Here is a 15293-nt window from a genome sequence, read left to right as displayed (position 1 = left end):
TTAAAAACGTAATCAGATACACCGGCGGGTCCTTTGTGGATACCAGAGGGCGGAAAACGAAACTTTTGGCTTTGCTCCAACTAAGTTGAAGTACGCCCCCACCCCCGCATCTTTCCTTATTGGCGTTTGTCTGACATGAGACACGCCTGGGCGGTAATGGAGATGTCACAGTCAGGGCCGCCCTCTGGACATCGGCGTAGCCTCCCGGTTCCAGGTGAGGTCGGATGGGGTAAGAGATTCAAGAGTGTCTCAAAGCGGTTCAGGGTGTTTTCACTTGTGCTTCTTTGTAAATGAATGGAACACAATTGCATTTTACACTTGGTCCTTTTCAGACAGAAAGCACTCCACATCAAGTCCAGTTTGTGTAAGTGGTCCAAGTTCCTGTTCATTACAGTTTCATATTGCCATCGTCTTGACCTGAAGTGTACCCAAAAGAGAACTAGGGTCTCTTTTGAACCAAGTTGCAATGTGAATGCATTAGACTATTTTGTTGTATCAGTTTTGGATCCACTTGAGGTGGATTGTACTTGAAAACACACTGAGTTCACATCAGATCTGTAGTGGATGAGAAAGGGAACAGGACCTCTATCAAATGCCCTCTTAAAGTGGACCAACTATTGAACTAAAAGAAAACTGAGCTCTTTCCCTTCATTTTTGATTGGGTCTGATCTGATCTGAATACAATTTCGATACGAGACAAAGTGAATTTGGGAGTACGTCACCTGTAAACCAAAGCATATGTGAAGCTAATCAAACCTTGCGACCCTTTCAAGAGGGCTCTGACTTCTTTTGGAGTCCTGGATAGAAAGGATTATAAAGGACCAAAAGTAAAAACACCTTCACTGACTCTTTGCAGGTGGTAGAGTGGATTAGATCGTTAATGTCACAGAATAGAGTGGGCCTCTGAAAATGCCTTTACAGGGCGAAACAGTAGGAAAAGAGGTGAGGGGCCGGGGGGAGTTGGTGAAAGACAGCTATGCAATTGCTTCACATTAGAAAGACTCGCTCAAGTTCATGTTGCAGTGCCGCTGTAGACATTTGTTTTCCCGGCAAACTCAGTCTGCGCAACACATCTGAGTTCAATTCTACGCATGCCCTCTTCTTCGGAAAATCAATTCCTCTCAGAGCGGGGCAAGGGGATTACACCGTCCCTCCCCGGATCCAACCCGACAAATGGTTCTTATCAGCTGACAGCCCCTACTCCAGTTCCTCGTCTTCCTTTTCCCCATCCAGGAGGAGAGACTCACCACGCCAATGTGGATGTGATCCCGGGCTCTCTCTGCCAATAGTGGCAACTCTTTTCGCACTCCAAACCGGAGCTATTTACGAGAGCCCTGGGAAAAACAAGGGTGGGAAGAAGAGAGAGTGGGGCGCATAGAGCACCGCTGCCTCTCCGCCGTGTCTGCTTCCAATCAATCGCCAGGAATCACTGCCATGCTTTTTGGCCTTTGATCCGAGCTCCTCATTTGAGAAAGAGAGAGAGAGAGAGAGATCTGGGTGGTGGGGGGGAGAGAGAAGAGTGATACTCGAGGCCCAGGGGGAGTGGAGGTCACGGAGGAGAGATTAAAGGGATGCGGGGGCCTCTTGCCCATGTAAACCTGAAAGTTTGAGTTGATCAACTTTGTCAGAGGTTGAGACGCAAGCTTCTGTCATTAGAGGCTGACTGTAGTACTGCCTTGGCAAAGGACCTTTTTTGAAGAGTTATTTATTGAAGGGTCGTAGTCAAGGACGTAAGCTTATTGTTTGTTTGTTTGCTTGTTTGTTAGGACTACAGGCAAACTACACAACACATTTCCAAGAAACGTTTTGCAGGAGAGGGACATGGCACAAGGAATAATCCACATTGTGGTGCAGATCCAGATGAAGATGCTAATCCGGGATTCTCCTTCATTTGTTTGGCAGTTGGCAAACTGTATGCAAACTGCATTACTGCCACCTACAGGCCTGGAGTGGATAAGTGTTACCTTGATTTTATACAGTATATACAGTGTTAACAAAATGGTAATCTATGATAAACAAAGGTAAGCAGTCCAACTCTTGTGTAATTTTCTCACTGAATTACAGTATAAACGAAAACTAATATTTACAAAACCCGCATGTGGCATATTTTCTTGGCTGACATCTGCAATCTACCAAGTGTCATTCAAGTTGTGTCTATTTAGCCTTTTGTGCACACGTCCAACTAAAATCCACAAGTAATTCCCCGGCCAGACTCGAACCTTTAACTAATTATATGTTCTCACCACATGATGATGTGTGTCAAGGAAGCATTTAAAACCCCAAACTGGAAAACGTTTTTGTCATCGCACATTTTCTTAAGAGCAACACCAGATGTAGCGTGCAAAAGCTATTAGACGCGAACGTCCGTCACTGCTTGAATAGAAACGCCAGGCCTGTTAGGCCAGGGCCACGCATTGCCACCGTTACTTTAGCGAGGGCCCGAGAACAGGCGAGCACAACAGAGCACGAGGGGAGGAACGCAGCATAATAAATCCTCCTGGCAGGCTCGGGACGCTCCTGCTTTTGTTCCTACTGGCAGGGGGGAGGCCACCAATGCCTAACAACAAATAGGAAAAAAGTACAAGCATAATCAACTACTGTTTCCCCACTTACGGGTTTACGAGGCCCCTGCACCTCCCGCTCTCAGAGGAATGAGATCTGGCATGGGTGGAGCGGTGTTGGGATGTAGCTTGGCTAACCCCAACCCTAACCCCATTACATCATATCCCTAGGGAGGGGCTCATTTTCTTTTGGGGGGCTGATCATTGGTGTAGGGACTTGTCTGTGACCCCCGGTGACCACCTATTTCTCAGTGGCCCGTGAACCAGTTCGGTTCAGTGTGAATCTAAATGATCAGTCAGAACTCTTAATCAATCTTGTCTGGAGTCACTTTTCTTCAGTGATGAGCTCCTTGACTGTCAGAACTGTGACAAGTTTCCAAAGAATTCTGTGGTCCAAAGTTGCTAAACCCCCTAGGGCAAAGAGGTAGAAACATTTCTGGCTGCACCTCCCTTACTCCTGAGGCCGTTGAGGCAAGCGTGCATCATCCGGCGGCGCTGCGGACGGAAGGCTGCCAGATGAGCGAGTCCAAGGCCGAGCTCGGCGGCTCATGTTCCCCTCCGCCCTGAGTAGCAGTGAGGCTAAGCTAATCCCACGCCTCAGGCCCCAGCGAGGTGGCGCTGCCAAAGCCCGTCCCCCTGCTGCTGCAGGAAATTGCCTTCAGTCCAGAGGTCCGTGAAATGAGTGTGACTCACTGGTGAAAGTAAACCACGCCCACTGTTTGTGTGTCTACAGGTACATCCTAAATTATCCTCGTGGATTCTTTAAGGTTTTCATGCATTTTTATGTATTATTTATGCAACGAGCAGGGGGTTTATTGGCCACAAATAGACAGTTTTGCTGCAAGGGGTTTGTGTGTCAACGCCAAAACGCCTCCTTCATTGTGCTGTTTGACCCCTGGTCCAGCCAGTACTCCCTGGAGGTCCCTTATCCCTCCATCAGTCCTCTCTCATTAGTCCCACAGACTCAGGCGAGGCAACATGAAGGGGACCCCCACTTCCTCCTCTGGACCCAACCAAATGGACACAGCACAAATACAGATGGAAGGAATCCCCTTGGAGTGGTTCTGAAGCACAGATCATTCGCTGCGTATCCCCCCCTCTGCTCAGATGTATACTTTTTATTCTTGAACAACAAAAGAGGAAATTTCTCATCCCTTTGGTGGCAACGCAAGGAGGGAGGAGGAAAAGGCGGAGATGGGGCAGGACACAGTGGAGAAACAGTTGATTATGAGTCCCATCAAGTGATCAATGATTTCATTAACAAGACGGATCACGCAGCTGTCATAGCGCTGACACGGCTTGAGGGATGATCTGCTCCCGAAGCTCCATTTTCCCCAGACTCACAGTTCTCCCGCCCTGCCAGTCCAATATCCCGGAGAGTGCAGTTGGGGGGAAGGTTCAAAATCGGAATGGAGCGTAGTGTTGACGGAAGGTGGGGGCAGTCGCAGGGGAGACGGCGAGAACTGCGGGTTAGGGGGTGAAGGAGGGAAGGAAGAAAAGTGGAAATCCATTTTGAAACCCATTTTCAATTAGGGGTCCACAAGCTGTTATCACAGGTGTCCCAGAATGGCGGCCCGTAAGTGAAAATGTCTCCTATCCGTTTGTGAAATGAAACCTTATCTGGGCGGCACAAAGATGGCGGGGGACAGCGTATCTGTAAATTACTTTCCATCCGTGCTGTTAACGGGAACTTTATTTCTGTCAGATGACACCCCTTCACCACCCCCTCTATTTACTGTTGATCATTTGAATGGCTGCTTAAAAAGACAGCAGCCCCTCGACCACCCCCCCCCCCCCCCCCACCACCACCACCCGCCCCCTTTTGCCACTCTTCACCTGTCAGATTTTCTTCCCTTTATTCTTGAAAGCGTTCCATTTGCGCTGGGAATTTTCTGGCAAAATCCTTTGTCGTCCTTACTTGAACCACTAAAAACCCAGTCACCCATAACACAACTTTTACGTCTTTCAACAGCCCCTCACCCCCCCCCCCCCCCACAAACCCCCTCAATTTTCCAACTCGCATTCCTCACTTTCCCCTAAATAGACCATTTAAAAAAAACGATCCCACTGATAGAGACGATATTCTACATTTTTTCCAGCCCAACAAAAGAATCAGGAGACTTTGTGGTCCACCTGCACATTGAATGACCAGGGTAGGAGGCGGGGGAGAGCCACCTCCCCTAACCACCACCCCCCAATCACAGCATTGTCGTGACACAGTCGGGTCTTTTGAGTTGTCAGGCAAGAAGAAGGGGGTTGAGGAAGGGGGTGGCGGAGGTGGGGTGGGAAGAACACGCAGATGAATGGCTCACAGGATGAAGCCACCTTTTAGTGGCCGGCCACGTGGGAACGCTGTGCCAATAACGACGACTCGGTGCTCGAGAAAAACTTCCAACGGGAGGGGTGGGAGGAACTTTGTGGAATATCCCATCAAAAGACTTCAAACTCTTCCTCTACCGCTCGGCTCTCGGGCCCACAGGGTTTCTGTCGAGTTGGGATCAGGGGCTTCTTCCGATGAGGGGAACCCGCCACTGAGGCGGCATGGCAGCTGCTCACAATTACTTTTTTGTTTCGATGGGGGGTGCTGGCGGTGGGGGGTTAAAGTTGAGTGTAGGGTTACACCTGATAAGAGGTTATGAGTTCTGGCCGAGGGGAATCCGGCGTAATTATAACCGCCCAAAGAATGTGTAAGCTACCTTATGATTTTCGAGACTGAGATAGGGTCTGGTGGTCTTAAACTTCCTGTTCAGTGACTTTGAAGCCTCTCTCTGAGAAGATCCAGCATTTATTCACCTGTGTCATTCACACAGAACATAATGAACATGACATTTCAGCGTCAGTGTATGCTTTCACACAGTGGCACGCCATCGGAAGTCATCTTAAACATCTTCGCATCTTAAACTTTACACCAGCTTCCGCGATTTCATTTCACACAGACCCCGTCCCGCATCCGATACTACCTCCGAAGCTGGGAAACGGGCTGTGGTTTCACCCTTGCCCCAGCATATTGTGTATGTGTGACAGCGCCTAAAACAGAGAACAGGTGCAGAGGCACAATGCATTGTGGTCTTTCTACTTTGACTTACTTCTGAGAGTCTTCTGCTGTTTTCCGAACAGTCATTACATCAGCAAGAAAAAGGCGCAACAATGGAGCCAAATTATATCCCTGCCTTTTCCACATTTTTCCCCCCTCTTCAGCCGGCCGCTTAATTAATAAAACTGTGCCAGCCATCTGGCAATGACTATCTCAGGATACTCGAGGATGTTCAGTACTACTTTTCCCACTTCCTGTGATACAGTAAATCCCATATGGAGGGAGAAAGTCGCTGCCATGTATTTACCCCATACGCTGGTCATTCAGGATTATCCTGTTTGACAGAAGACTCCTCCATAGCCGTCCACCTTCAAACCCCCAAAACCAGTCCAAAATCCTCTCGCTACTAATGAGCGCAGCTGCGGCTTAAAGGCAGGCAACGATGATCTCAACTCTGGTTTTGTTACGTCTTTAGACTTTCCTTCTTCAATATAACCCTCATTCTCGCATCTGAATGAAAAGCGGATGACGACAGACCAGCATTTATAAGGGCATAAGTTGAAGGCAATTCTATGTAAAAGAGTTTAGCAACAGCGTTATATATGGCGTGACTCACAGCGAAGCATGGGAAAAAGGGGGTAAAGCAAACAGTCACATGTTTAAATACAGCTTTTGGGAGTTGCTCAGAAATTATATCATCGCGGTTAGAAAAACAAGCAGCAGGTCAGGGACATCTGCAGTTAAATGTGATGAGTGATTAGGTTATGTGGCAACGACATTTCTTTCTTGGACACCAAAATGAAATTGAAGGCAATGAGACACTACAACGTTTATAAAAAGTTTGAAATGAAGCTTGAAATGAAGTCATCGATACATCTGTAAAAACGCTGATTTATTATAATTTTTTTTTTTTTATGAACGCTAGTGCAGACGAACAGATTTTGCTGTTGTCAAGCTAACTGCCTAGCAAAGTCACTAAATTTACTAAATAGATAACTGGCTAACTTAGTAGTGAATAACCACCCTAATTCTACCTCTTGCTTCTTCCCAAGAGATACTGTTAAACCATCTGGCTAGCTACACTATCTGGCTATGTAGCTTACTAAATAGCACATTCATTACCTCCTGCTTTTCACTTTTTGCCCAACCGATATTTCTAAACCATTAAACAAACAAAAATCTTTTGATCGGTTACGTAATCAGATGATGTTGGCATGTAAATGGAGAGCGTATCGTACCGTTGGACGTGGTGCTGGAGGCCACCGCCTTCTCGCTGATGTCATTGCGCGCCGACGAGCCCTTGGTCGCTACGATGGTCTCCACCCTCTTCTTCTTCTCAGCTGCGGAACTGGCCTGGGACTGGGTTTCCATGGCGAATGCTCATTCCTCAGCACCGCATGGAGACGGGATAACTGAGGGGGAGAAGAAGAAGAAAAAGGGTTTTAAGTTCCAAGTCAAGTAGCAAGTTTGTAGAGTGTTATATTTGCATTTGTGTTTGTCTGTCTGTTTGCGAGTTAGCGGGCTGGTTTTTGGAGGAGGTTACAAATGGGGCATCATTTTTTATTTTAGGGTAGACACTTCTAAACTACTTAGCCAGCTACAGCATCTAGAAACATAGCTAACGTCCTAGCTAACTGGCTAATGACAGGTAATAAATCATAATATAAACATAACATCGCGTGAAGAAGAACGATCCACATTGCTGCAAACAGCCGCTCAGTTTCATTTATTTCTGGCTATCTAAAAATCTAAAGTTATTTAGAAGTATGTCACACTAAACTTCTGACTTCCTGCCAAGAAAAAAAACAAGCCACAAACACAACAAGATGAGATTTGGGATCTGACAAACAAAGTAAAAGCGAGTGCAGATAGTCATGCTCCTGTTAGGCAGCGAGGAGAAACCTTAAGGGTATATACCAGAGAGCGTGTATAAAAAACAAGGATTGTTTGAAGGCCCTGTTGGGAATATGATGGTGCCGGGCAATATTTCTTTCAAAGAATAAAAGGTGGTTGAGGTTTATGCCGTCTGTGGGTTTAGAAGAGAGCGCCGCAGCATGCCGTCTGGCAGTTCAGCACCTCGAAGGCCGTCTACAAACACAACGGCATCTAGGTCACGCAGGTCTATGATTATTAACCAGACAACAGCGCAACCGCTCATTGACACACCAGTAAGTACAGGACAGGACGACACTTAAGATGCCATTGGGCATGGAAATATCCAGTCTAACTTGCATAAAGACTGGCTTACTACATGTAAACATGCGCAGGCTAAGGCTACTTCGTTGTTCATAGTGGAGGCTGCCATTTAGATACCGGGGGGGGGCAGTACCACTTTTTCGGCTCAAGCACCAAAGTTTAATGCTAAGTAGTTTTTGTGAAATCCTTGTAACCAATCTAGCAAATGAGCTCATGCCTATGGCCCTGCTTTGTGTTAGCTGCCTAAGTGCCTTAGTGCCTAACTTATTTGGTCTAATACTTATTAATTCATGGACTAACTAACTAACTTACTAACTAACTAAACCTACCTGGCAAACTACCTAACTAATAACCCAGCTAACTGCCTAGCTAATAACCTAACTAAGTACCTCACTGGTTTAATATGTAATAATTCATGGACATATTTTGTCTGACTCGCACAAAGGTTATGGTTAACCACTAACCAGTAACTAACCCACCAACAGTACTTACCTAATTAACTAACTAATATATTCATATCCCTTTGTGATGATGATGTCCAACGGGGGCATTTTTATTTTTGGGTGAACTTTACCATACATAATCAAACACTGAACATTTGAAAGAAATGTCATACTTTTATCAAATTGTAACAAAAACAATCTGGCTCACAAGCTTTCCACCTAGCTAACCAGCTAATAGATAGCCTCCTGCATACCACTTTTTGCTAGGCTGACACTGCTAACCTTTCTAGCTAAACCGGTGTTGGCCAACCTTTATTGAGTTAAGCCACAAATTTTACACTTGGAAAATCTCATGACACACTACCAACAAGAAGTACATAGCTGGATACTGAAACAATGATAACTGATCATATTAATTTTAAAAAATTCTCGTATGAATAGAAAAAGGTTGCTAAACATGTTAGTTGTACCTTTGCCATTAGTGGAAGCGGATTGGAAGAACAGAAGTGGATGAATTGGAAGAATTCAATTGTTCTGCCAGTCACTATATGTCGCTGGCATTAGAAATCAACAAAAAAAGACACTTGAATTAAAAGGTAACAGGAAATGATCTTGCTAACTAGCTAGCTACATGGCAAATAGATAACCACTTTGTGCTAAACTAGCTAGCTACCTTTCCAGCTAACCCTTTAGACGCCATGGAAATATTTAGTCTGTCTAATACACAGACTGTCTAATTAGCCAACAGAGACATTTAATTGCCATGCGCTCTGTAAACATGCTTTATTACAACCAGACAAGGGGGGAGGGGTGAAAGGGGGTGTTTTGTTTGGGGGGGCGTACAGAGGAAGTAGCGAGGGCTAAACTTCAGACAAACACAGCGTGCTTTGTTTGTTTTACTTTTTTTTTTTTTTTTCATGCATGTCTTCTATCCCGACCTGTAGCAGCAGGCAACATCTGTAAGCAATTGCCAGCTTGCAAAAGACAAAAAAAACAAAAAAGAAAAGAAAACCACACACAATTACTCCCCGACCAATCAAAACAGAATTAAACAAAGCTCGCAGTCTAATGGCTCCCACATGACACGAACCGCCGTCAGCCAGCTAAATAAATTTTGCGAGAACGCTTTGTTCCGTATACAGCCCACGGGCCCCAAGTTTCCCACCGTGGAATTAAAGTTAAAATAAAGTGCAAGCATTGTTTTGCTGTTCCTGGAAACTGAAAAAATAAAGGAGAAAAGAAGTAAATAAAAGATGTGCTCTGAAATAATAGATTACAAGTCTTTGCATGTCTTTGGAATTGCACAGAAGCAGCTACCTTTTGTAAACAAGCACGTCAGGATTTATCTGCAGGCCGCATTTTGATCCACACATGAATGCTGAAATGTTTGCTCTTTTGTTCTTTTTGGGAATAGGGAACCTGTCATGTGATCACACAATACAGGTGTTGCCATTTTTAGTATTTAGGAGTAAGGCTTAAATTATCATGTTTCCCTGGGTTGTAGCTGTCAAAAATCTAGATGAACGAAGTTGTTGTTCATCAAGAAAGTCATTGTAATAATATTAAAACAAGGATTTCTTTTCTAGAAAACAATCAAAGTTGTAGTTTTTCAAATAAAAAAAACTAGTAACATTATGAGAGGCGGCACGGTGGACAACTGGTTAGTCCCGGCCCCGCCTGTGTGGAGTTTGCATGTTCTCCCTGTGCCTGCGTGGGTTTTCTCCAGGTACTCCGGTTTCCTCCCACATCCCCAAAACATGCATGGTAGGTTAACTGACAACTCTAAATTGCCCATAGGTGTGAATGTGAGTGCAAATGGTTGTTTGTTTATATGTGCCCTGCGATTGGCTGGCAACCAGTTCAGGGTGTACCCCGCCTCCTCCCCGCTGATAGCTAGGATAGGCTCCAGCACGCCCGCGACCCAAGTGAGGAGATGTGGCTCAGAAAATGGGTGGATGGAAGTTAAAAATGTTCAAGATACAGACATGTTTTTTTTGTAGAGAAAATTTCATAATACAAGAATAGTCATTTATTTTCTAGGGGGATAATGTTAAATATTACACAAATAAATGTTTCATTTTTCAACATGAATACTAAAGTAATCGATTAAATGATTACTTTTTAGCTAAAAGTTGTTGTTTTTATAGACAAAAACTCATAAAATTACAAGAATGAAGTATATATTTTCAAGGAGAAATATGCCAGATATTACACAAATGACAACGGGGTTTTTTTAGATAAAAATTGTTGTTACATTATGAAAACAAAGTTTTTCAAGCATAAAAGGCGTAATATCATGAGAATAAAGTTGTGTTTTGGGATAAAAGGTTGTAATATTACCAAAATAAAGTTGTTTATTTAGAAACTTTGACAGCGTTTGTTAGCTTGTGCAGGTGTGCCTAATGAAGTGTCCCGTGACTAATAACACATTCACTGCCATTGACGGCTTTAAAAGTCAAATATCCATGTTAACTGGGAAGGCTGGCAGTGAATGAGTAACGTGGAATCCCAGCTGCATTTCCACTCCGCCTGCAGTCTGATGATTAATCCTCGTGTTGAATTTTCCTTACACTTTTAAGAAAAAAAGCGTGTCTTTTATAAAAAAAAAAAAAAAAAAAGCATTGTTAATCATGAAATTGCTACATGCCTGCTACTCCCTCCAGGTGAGCTTCAGCACAAGGAGATGGAGCGGATACCAGGGTCAGGTTTGGTGATTGTAGGTGGGGGGGTGGCGAGGGGCATTCCGCTGGCAAACATTCCCAAGTCCGGGCAAGTGGAGCGTGTCTGACCGGCTTTTTGTGTTCGCGAGGGCAGGCCGGCAGCTACGAAGCAGCAATTAAAATCGAGACCTTTTCACCCGTAATCCCTCTGACCTGCACGCCACGCAGATGTTCTCTCAAAAGTCACCTATGCAAACCAGAATCAACGTCTTCTTTTTTCGGGATAAATAACAGACGAGCACATCTTCATTTTGCACTGTAATCCCTCCTGTGCAGAGAGTGGGGACATTTAACAGGTTTAAAATGCCACAATTCCCCCCAAAAAACATCCTTATTTTATAAGCACATTAAGCAAATCAATTTAACATAAATTATACGCCCGGTGCACAAAAGGCGGAGAGCTGAAAGTCAAATTGAACACATCAAAGTGAAGAGCAAAAATAAACTCTTGCCTGCTTCTTTTGTTTTGTTTTTCGGCGCAAACTTACATCTGTTTAAAAAAGAAATGTTACAAAAACGTATCACCTGCATACGAAGAAGTATTTGGTCTATAATCTTACTGGAATTCAGTTGTTAGTTTTCTGGAAAATTTGTCATTTTTTTCAGAGAAAACGAGTCATACTTTTGGGAAAGATGAGTCAAATTTTGCGAGAAAATTTATCTTTTTTTAATGAGTTGTATTTTTTTTTTTTAAAAAAGGTCAAATTTTGTACGAAATTTGGAATTTTTCAAAGAAAATTTGTCTTTTTTAGCAAGTCCTACTTTTCTAGAAAATTAGTCATATTTTTCTGAAGAAATGAGTTGTATTTTGTAAGAAAATTAGTCATGTTTTTTGAGAGAAGTAGAAACATTTTCATATTTTGTTGGGTGAATTGGTTGTATTTTTGAGAAAATGTGTCATATTTTTGGGGACAAAAATGCATTTTTTAGAAGAATAGTCATTTTTAGGACAGGATTTTCATTTTTTCTAGAATAATTGTCATAATTTTTCAAGAAAAAAAGTCAGATTTTGATGAGAAAATGTGTTGGCTTTTTAAAAAAAAAAAAGACAATTAGGCTTATTGTTTTTAGAAAAGGTGACATTTTTTCCAAAATGTTTGTATTTTTGAGAAAATTTTGATTTTTTAGACATAATTTATCAGAGAAAAAAGTTTTATATTTTCTAGAAACAAGTCATAAACGTAAGAAAATATACTAAATATATGTTTTAAGATAAAAATTTGAAGAATTAAGAGAATAAAGTCACATTTTATTGAGAAAAAAAATGTGTTACTAGAATAAAGTCTTGGTTTTTTTTCTATAAAAAAATTGGAACATTACAAATGATTTTTATTCTTTTCAGTGTTTCCCTGGGAGTGTTTGGTACGTGCACACAAAATCAGACATGGAGTGGGGGGTTGGGGGTGGGGGGGCTATTTCTCTATAAACTCTTGAGGTGTCTGCTTCGATTTGGCGCACCTCCTCCTCACACATGAGCTGTTGTATTTGTGTTCATTTCATTAGGGTGACTGTTCAGTGTCGAGGGTCCCACCATCCCCCTTGAAGGGGGGGGGGGGCTGCGGGGGCTGGGGGGGAGGGGCTGGGGGGGCTGGCGGCGGTGCAGCATTCATCATCATTACATCAGCGACCACCGAGATCTGCTATCTGCGCCTTATCACGAGTGCACCGACGCCGCAAGTCGGAGGGGAGGGAAGAGATGGAAACGATTGAGCCAGATTGCCAGCGAAAGTGGGATAAAGGGGAGGGGGGGTAGAAAATGAATGGGGAGAGGGAGAAGTGTGTGTGTAGGTGCCCCTGCATGCCTGTGCATGTTTTCCTGTGTGTGTTTTTGCAAATTTCACAGCTATGCCAACAACATGGAGGTTCTGCTGCACAGCTGGAACAACTAAAAACACTCGAGGGGCGAGGAGGAGGAGGGAATAGGGGTGAGGAGGCAGGGCGGGGTTGGGGAGTCGGGGGGGTGCGGTTAGCGGTGTCTAAATCCCAGAGCAAGATTATCCCAATCTCGCAATAAAACAGAACGGCGTGCATGTGTTTGCATCGGATAAGGTGCTGGCGAGAGACGGATGAGGGCCCCTGAAACCTTCTGGTATGTCGGGGGCTCGAACTGACCCTTTTAAAGTTGGAAAATACAGGAAAAAAGTCGACTTTCATCTTGTAATATTACCCCCAAAAAATAAGACTATATTGTCGTAATATTCTTTTTTTCTGCTTTATTCAGATTTTTTTCCTAAAAGAATGCTCATAATGCTCATATTCTCATGAGATTACCGCCTTATTCTTGAAAAATGCAACTCCATCCATTCATTTAAAAAAAATATATAGAATACTGATTCTTTTCAAATTAAAAATACAACTTTGTTGAGGTTTATTTTTTTGCAAAAAATTATGGCTTGATTCTGGAAAGATTACAACGTACATACAATTTATGCCTCACAATATTATGACTGGCGGCACGGTGAGCGACCGGTTAGAGCGTCAGCCTCACAGTTCTGAGGACCCGGGTTCAATCCCCGGCCCCGCCTGTGTGGACTTTGCATGCTCTCCCGTGCCTGCGTGGGTTATCTCCGGGCACTCCCAAAAACATGCATAAATTGGAGCCTCTAAATTGCCCGTAGGTGTGACTGTGAGTGTGACTGGTTGTTTGTTTGCATGTGCTCTGCGATTGGCTGGCAACCAGTTCAGGGTGTACCCCGCCTCCTGCCCGATGACAGCTGGGATAGGCTCCAGCACGCCCGCGACCCTAGTGAAAATGGATGGATGGATGAATATTATGACTTTTTCACATCAAAAATGGCCGACTAGTTAGGACATCTGGCTCACAGTTCTGAAGACCGGGGTTCAAATTCCGGCCTCACCTGTGTGGAGTTTGCATGTTCTTCCCGTGCCTGCGTGGGTTTTCTCAGGGCACTCTGGTTTCCTCCCACATCCCAAAAACATGCATGGTATTTTAATTGAAGACTCTAAATTGCCCATAGGTGTGAATGTGAGTGGGAATGGTCGTTTGCTTTTATGTGCCCTGCGATTGGTTGGCGACCGCTTCAGGGTGTACCCCGCCTCTCGCCCGAAGATGGCTTTTCTGTCTTTTTGAAAAATATATCTTTATTTTTTTTATTTGATTTGTGAATTAGTTTTTCCTTCATTTTATGTTGAATAATTAGGCTCAAACATCACGTCACGTTCATCCATGACCATGTTAGTAAGAAAGGAACTTAACAGGAGGTTTAAGGAGACAGTGGAAGGGTGTGTGTTGCACTTGAGACGACATGCCACGCGGTTCATTCACTCTCACCTAACTCAGCGACTCTCCCAAGAAAAAACACAGACTGCACTTACAGCCTCGAGGGGGAGGAAGCAGGGGAGGGAAGGGAGGAAAGTGTGGTTTCGGTGGCCGTCGTTCACCAGCGAGCGCTAACGTGGTGCCCAGATGGCACAACCAGTCACGGGGGGGGGACGGGGACCGGCCCCTCAAGTGAGGCGCCATTTAGCAGGAATTAGTCACACACACACACACATTTATACACACACTGTATCCGGGATATGCACATGCAAACTGTTGAGTGTGCGGCCTTTTCACCCTTTTGTGTGGTCGGACATGCTTGAGCTATTGGGACTGTTGCTCATTTACATTTTAGCGTATGTGAGTCCCACTCTTGATACTTTCAAAATGAACGCATGTTAAAGGGTTTAGCTCAAATCAAATAAAAACTATTAAAAAGGGCAAATGCTCTACTAGATTCAGGAGATGGCGCTGTGGTGAAAAAAGCTTGTTGGTTTGTCTGAGTTGTGAGTTCTCAACCAGTTCCACAACTTTTTAATATTTTATTGTATTTGATTTGTTGATACAATGTAAAATTTCGCTTTTTTTTTTTTTTTTTGTCTGCTTAGGTAACAAAGTAGAATTGCGGAACAATAAAAGAAATATTCATATTAAATAATAATATAATTTACAGCATTACACTGTGATATTTAATAAATACATGGTATATAAAAGATATAAATTCTTATTTTATAAAGTATGTACTTTTTTGAAGGCATAGTTGTTGGTATTATTGCAAGAATTTGCCTCAATAAGTTTCTGCTTGATTCTCGGAATATGACTTATGTCTTGACAAAATATGACTACACTCTCCTAATATTGTGATTTTTTTTTTACCCTAAAATGAAGATCTTAAATTCAGATTTTGTTTTCTTTAAAAAAGCTTTATATTTATTCCTGTTTTTCTAAAAAAAAAAAAAAAAAACTTTTATCTAAAAAAACGACTTTATTCTTCGTAAGACTACACCTTTTAACGTTAAATAATGCAGCTTTATTCCTATAATTTTCTAAGTCTATGTC

The 15293-nt window shown here is 43.4% G+C and overlaps 1 protein-coding gene across 1 annotated transcript in view; it reads right to left on the bottom strand.

The window, feature by feature from the left end:
• Window positions 1-15293, bottom strand: part of gli3 (GLI family zinc finger 3) — a 114931-nt gene that overhangs the window by 85171 nt on the left and 14467 nt on the right. Inside the window, exon 2 of the mRNA XM_061758329.1 lies at window positions 6834-7007. Within this exon, the coding sequence (XP_061614313.1) occupies window positions 6834-6966 (133 nt within the window). The 5' untranslated portion in view covers window positions 6967-7007. The remainder of the gene's footprint in view (window positions 1-6833; window positions 7008-15293) is intronic.

This window comes from Phyllopteryx taeniolatus, chromosome 20, assembly GCF_024500385.1.
Source record: "Phyllopteryx taeniolatus isolate TA_2022b chromosome 20, UOR_Ptae_1.2, whole genome shotgun sequence".
NCBI classification, from domain to species: domain Eukaryota; kingdom Metazoa; phylum Chordata; class Actinopteri; order Syngnathiformes; family Syngnathidae; genus Phyllopteryx; species Phyllopteryx taeniolatus.
This window is presented reverse-complemented; position numbering and strand designations above follow the sequence as displayed.